At 34.7% G+C, this 5,183-nt stretch overlaps 1 protein-coding gene across 1 annotated transcript in view; it reads left to right on the forward strand.

Annotated features, from left to right (window-relative positions):
* LOC137658548 (L-selectin) overlaps positions 1 to 4,843 on the forward strand; it is a 16,484-nt gene extending 11,641 nt beyond the window's left edge. The window contains exons 2-3 of the mRNA XM_068393404.1: positions 1,427 to 1,633; positions 3,784 to 4,843. Coding sequence (XP_068249505.1) covers positions 1,428 to 1,633; positions 3,784 to 4,234 — 657 coding nt within the window. The 5' untranslated portion in view covers position 1,427 and the 3' untranslated portion in view covers positions 4,235 to 4,843. The remainder of the gene's footprint in view (positions 1 to 1,426; positions 1,634 to 3,783) is intronic.
* The last annotated feature ends 340 nt before the right edge of the window (positions 4,844 to 5,183 follow it).

Below are 5,183 nucleotides of genomic sequence, written 5' to 3' on the forward strand. Positions count from 1 at the left end.
AATCTATAACACTTGAATATAAGAGGGCTTTGAGAAGACCCTGAACATCCCACTTACGCAAAAATAAGTGTCATTTTCGAAAAAAAACAGCGTTTTTCTACTAAGAAAAGTTTGTTTTAACTAGGAAGGATTTCCCCGACCGTAACTGCAATGATACCTAGCCTACTGCTAGGCTTCTTGCATTATGTCGTAATCAAATCACAACCTTAATGCATATCATCGGGTTTAAAATCACTCAATCTCTAACTTAATACAAATAATACCACCAGAATTTTAAAATCAACGGGACTTCTGGGCTAATCAGCCTACCAGATATTTCTTTTCTAGGGTGGCCTACCAATGCGGTACTGCCTTTATACTTTTGACCTATTGGGTCTTCATATAATAAATATTAATCAAGTAATTCATTCTACTTACAAGAAGACAAGTGTGGCACACATGCAGGAATTATATTCAAGCACAGATCACACACAAACACAGTAAAAATAGTACTTTTATTCGTGGCTGGCCCGACGAGTATGACCATATACAAACACCGATCGTTTACTTAACTTCTCTGTCATCTTAATATGCTATAGTCTCTGTAACGGCTCTTCTTTCCGTTATGTGCATGTGTGCGCTTGCGTGGATGTATTATTATTATTATTATTATTATTATTATTATTATTATTATTATTATTATTATCATTATTATTATTATTATTATTTATTATTATCATCATCATCATCATTATTATTATTATTATTATTATTATTATTATTATTATTATTATTGTTATTATTATTATTATTATTATTATTATTATTACTTGCTAAGCTACAACCTAGTTGGAAAAGCAGGATGTCATAAGCTCAGGGGCTCCAACAGGGAAAATAGCCCAGTGAGGAAAGGAAAAAAGAAAAAAATAAATATCTAAGAACAGTGACGACATTAGAATAAACATTTCCTATATAAACTATAAATACTTTAACAAAACAAGAAGAGAAATTATATAGAATAGTGAGCCTGAGTGTACCCTCGAGCAAGAGAACTCTAACCCAAGACAGTGGAAGATCATGGTACAGAGGCTATGGCACTACCAGAGACTAGAGAACAATGGTTTGATTTTGGAGTCTCCTTCTCCTAGAAGAGCTGCTTACCACAGCTAAAGAGTCTCTTCTACCCTCACCAAGAGGAAAGTAGCTACTGAACAATTACAGTGTAGTAGTTAACTCCCTGGGTGAAGAAGAACTGTTTGGTAATCTCAGTGTTGTCAAGTGTAAGTGGACAGAGGAGAATCTGTATAGGCCAGACAATTCGGTGTATGTGTAGGCAAAGGGAAAGTGAACCGTATCCAGAGAAAAGGATCCAATGGAGTACAGTGTATTTCAATGATTGAAATGTGTTTTACAATATAATTACAATGATTATCTTATTTCATTACAGGATGATCCGTGCACTTCTGTTGCTAGCTGTGCTGGCGGCCGTTGCAATGGCCCAAAGGCAGCTCATAAGGCCAGATCCACAGGCCTGCAAGAATCGCATCAAGCATGCTTCCCAATTCAGAAACGGACACTACTACTTCTTCTCCTGGTCTCATGGACCTACCAGGGAACATGAAAGAGATTGGCTTGATGCTAGAAACATCTGCAGGTTAGTTAAGGGGTTTTAAATCAATAAAGATTGGTCCATGGCGGAAATTACGGGGACATGAAGTTTGCTCAATCAAAACTCGAAGTATGATTGTAGGTGGGTCAAGGATAATGGCTTCTCTACATCCAAATGCTTGAATTGATTTTTCATTAACTACTGTACATAAGTCTACAACTAATTGAAAATTCTAGGTTGTTATTCATGATTGCTAATTTACTTTTAGGAAAGATATCCGATCTGAGTTTTTACTTCAGCTGCACAAGAAATTGTCATATTGAAAAATACCTTTTAAGGTTTTTGGTGAGCAAACTATCGTGAGCCCTCTTGGTTGATTATATGGTAGTCTGTTGCAAGTGATGTCTTTTCTGTATAGGTCTATTCGTCGTTGAATCAATCTTTTGTTTGTAGAGAATAGAACCATTTGATAATGAATCGACAATCTATTTTCGTAAAATATTTCCATGTGCAGTATTTTATTGCAATGGGAAAGCCACAAAGTGTTAGTTATTAGATTAATGAAATATTTATAAAATAGTTTTAGTCATATATATTTGTTCTTTAAAAAATAACACCAATACTACTTTCACTACAACGTGAAAAGAGATTTCTAATTTCAAAGGAAAAAAATACTTTACAAAAAATCATTAGTCTCAAACCATGCAAAACTAATATTTTTTTATTCCAAGATAATGAAAGAAAAGTTTTAAACATCGTAGTATTTCTCGGAGAATTTATATCTATTATTATTATTATTATTATTATTATTATTATTATTATTATTATTATTATTATTATTATTATTATTATTATTATTATTAACCAGGCTACAACCTCAGTTGGAGAAGCAAGATGCTATAAGCCCAAAGGCTCCAATAGGAAAAAATAGACCAGTGAAGAAAGGAAATAAGGAAATAGATAAATGATGAGAACAAATTAACAATAAATCATTCTAAAAACAGTAACAACGTCAAAACAGATATGTCATATATAAACTATAAGAAGACTCGTCGTTTTGCTAAAGTAACGCTAATAAGACGCAGAAACATTGAGCCTAATAAAAATATATAAATTAATGAAATCTAAATTTCTTGTCAGTTTAGTCATAATTTCTGAATCATTGTTTAGGTAACATTCACTATATACTTATAGTGTTTTTCCAAGTGGACTAAATCCAATTAATCAACTGTATGCATACAGTATATATATATATATATATATATATATATATATATATATATATATATATATATATATATATATATATATATATACACACACACACACACACATATATATATATATATATATATATATATATATATATATATATATATATATATATATATATATATATATATGCTGACAAAATGCCTTATTTTAGCTTTTATTAAAGGCGTATATTCATTACAGTAAGTATTATCAAATAACGAAATCCATGTAGGCCTATTGCCATTTTCCTTAAGAATATGGCTTAGCATAGATGAGCTAACGTATAAGCAAATATACATTCTGCACTACTTTAAGGATATTTTGCATAGTTGGTAAGAAATGGGTTTTGAAATTTGTTATTTATTAAGATATCGGGTATACAAAAGATAGGATATCATTATCTAGGGCATTCTCTATGGTTACTGTCCTGCTTGCTAAGGGCAATGTCACTGTCCTTTGCCCCTGCCATTCATGAGTGGCCTTTGTTATTGTATTGATTCAAGGGAAAACGATGTCAAACATGCTCATCTTCTTTATATAAAGACCCAACAGAAACTTCAATTATCCATGATAAACATGCACCCTCTATGCTTTTTAGCAATCACATTAACATCATAAAATTCTACCTTCAGGAAACATTACCAAGATTTGGTCGGCTGAACAAATTTGCTCATATGCTGTATTTAAAGACCCAACAGAAACTTCAATTCTTCTTCTTTTTTTTCTTCTTTGTCTGCATCTTTTTCCCACTTCTATGTGGGGTCGATGTTCCTGGCCAGCTTTCTCCATCTACCTCTGTCCCACACATCATCACCGGTTAATCCCTTTGATCGAAGGTCATCCTTGATACGGTCCATCCACCTTCGCTTTGGTCTCTATGATAAATATACACCCTCTATGTTTTAAAGCAATCACATTAACATCAAAAATTTCCTTTTCAGAAAACATTGCCAAGATTTGGTCAGCTTGGAAACACAGGACGAAGCCAATTTCGTGTACCAGGCCATCCAGAAGGACAACGTCAAGTACATCTGGACCTCCGGACGCAAATGTAACTTCGACGGCTGCGACAGGCCCGATCTCCAGCCACCAATCATCAACGGATGGTTCTGGTCTGGTTCCTCCAACCGTATCGCCCCAACCAACTCTACCAACGGCTGGAGGGGTGACTGGTCCCGCACTGGAGGTGGCGGACGCTCCCAGCCAGACAACCGCGAATTCGGAGAGACCGGCACTGATGAATCTTGCATCGCCATCCTCAACAACTTCTACCAGGACGGAATTGTGTGGCACGACGTTGCTTGCCACCACGTCAAGCCTTGGGTGTGCGAGGACTCCGAGGAGCTCCTCAGGTTCGCCCGCTTCACATACCCTGAAGCTCAAATTCCTTGAAATGTTTGGCTCTTCATATGTGGGGTTTGATTCCCATCACCTACTCACCACCACCTTCCTTAATTTTATCCTATTTCCCTATTCTATACTGGTTTCTACACCACAGTGCAGCAAACGTCGCACATGATAGCAGTGGATCATTTTCCTTATTCCTATCCTGTATAATCACCATATTCTTCATCGCTTTTCAATATAGGATGCCAGGTCTCACAAACTTAAAAAACATAGATTTTTTAGAAAATTCATTACAAACTTATTTCATAAAGATTGAGGATGATTGCTTAAATTGATTCCATGCAAAGATAACGAGATGAATTATAAAAGAATAGTACTTTTGAAAATATCTGGCATTCCTTTTCTCTTTTATATCCAGCACCAGTATCTATCAGTATCTGTAGATAGAATTCTTATACCCTATCACTTATTGTAAGTACTTAATCATACTTATTTAATTTTTGCTACTATTTAAAAGAAGAATGAATGTTTCCCCCAAAATCATTTAATCGGCAGGACCCGGTTGATCAGAATAATACAAGGTGTAAATATATTTGGTAAAATTCAACATTCTAATCTGTTGGTATGTCTGAATAAAACCTATTTTTAAAAATATCTATGGAGCTTTATTTACCAATATTCCTATTACCGATCGAGTCCAATCCTTCACCATCCCCAACTGTTCTACGCATTACAAAATCCCTGAGGAGGATAAATAACATAGGTGACAACACATTCCCTTGGAGTAATCCGATGTTCACTGGAAATTCATTTGATGGGACTCCACTAACCTTAATTTTGCACTTTCTATGCTGTCAAACAAACAATCAACTTTACATATTTAAGTGAAACGCAGGAATATCCACAAAATTGGCCGGTGAACCTTATGAAAGGCTTTTTCATAGTCCACAAATGTCATCAGAAGTGGATTTCTATAGTGTACACATTACTGTAC

Source organism: Palaemon carinicauda, chromosome 1 (assembly GCF_036898095.1).
Source record: "Palaemon carinicauda isolate YSFRI2023 chromosome 1, ASM3689809v2, whole genome shotgun sequence".
NCBI classification, from domain to species: Eukaryota; Metazoa; Arthropoda; class Malacostraca; order Decapoda; family Palaemonidae; genus Palaemon; species Palaemon carinicauda.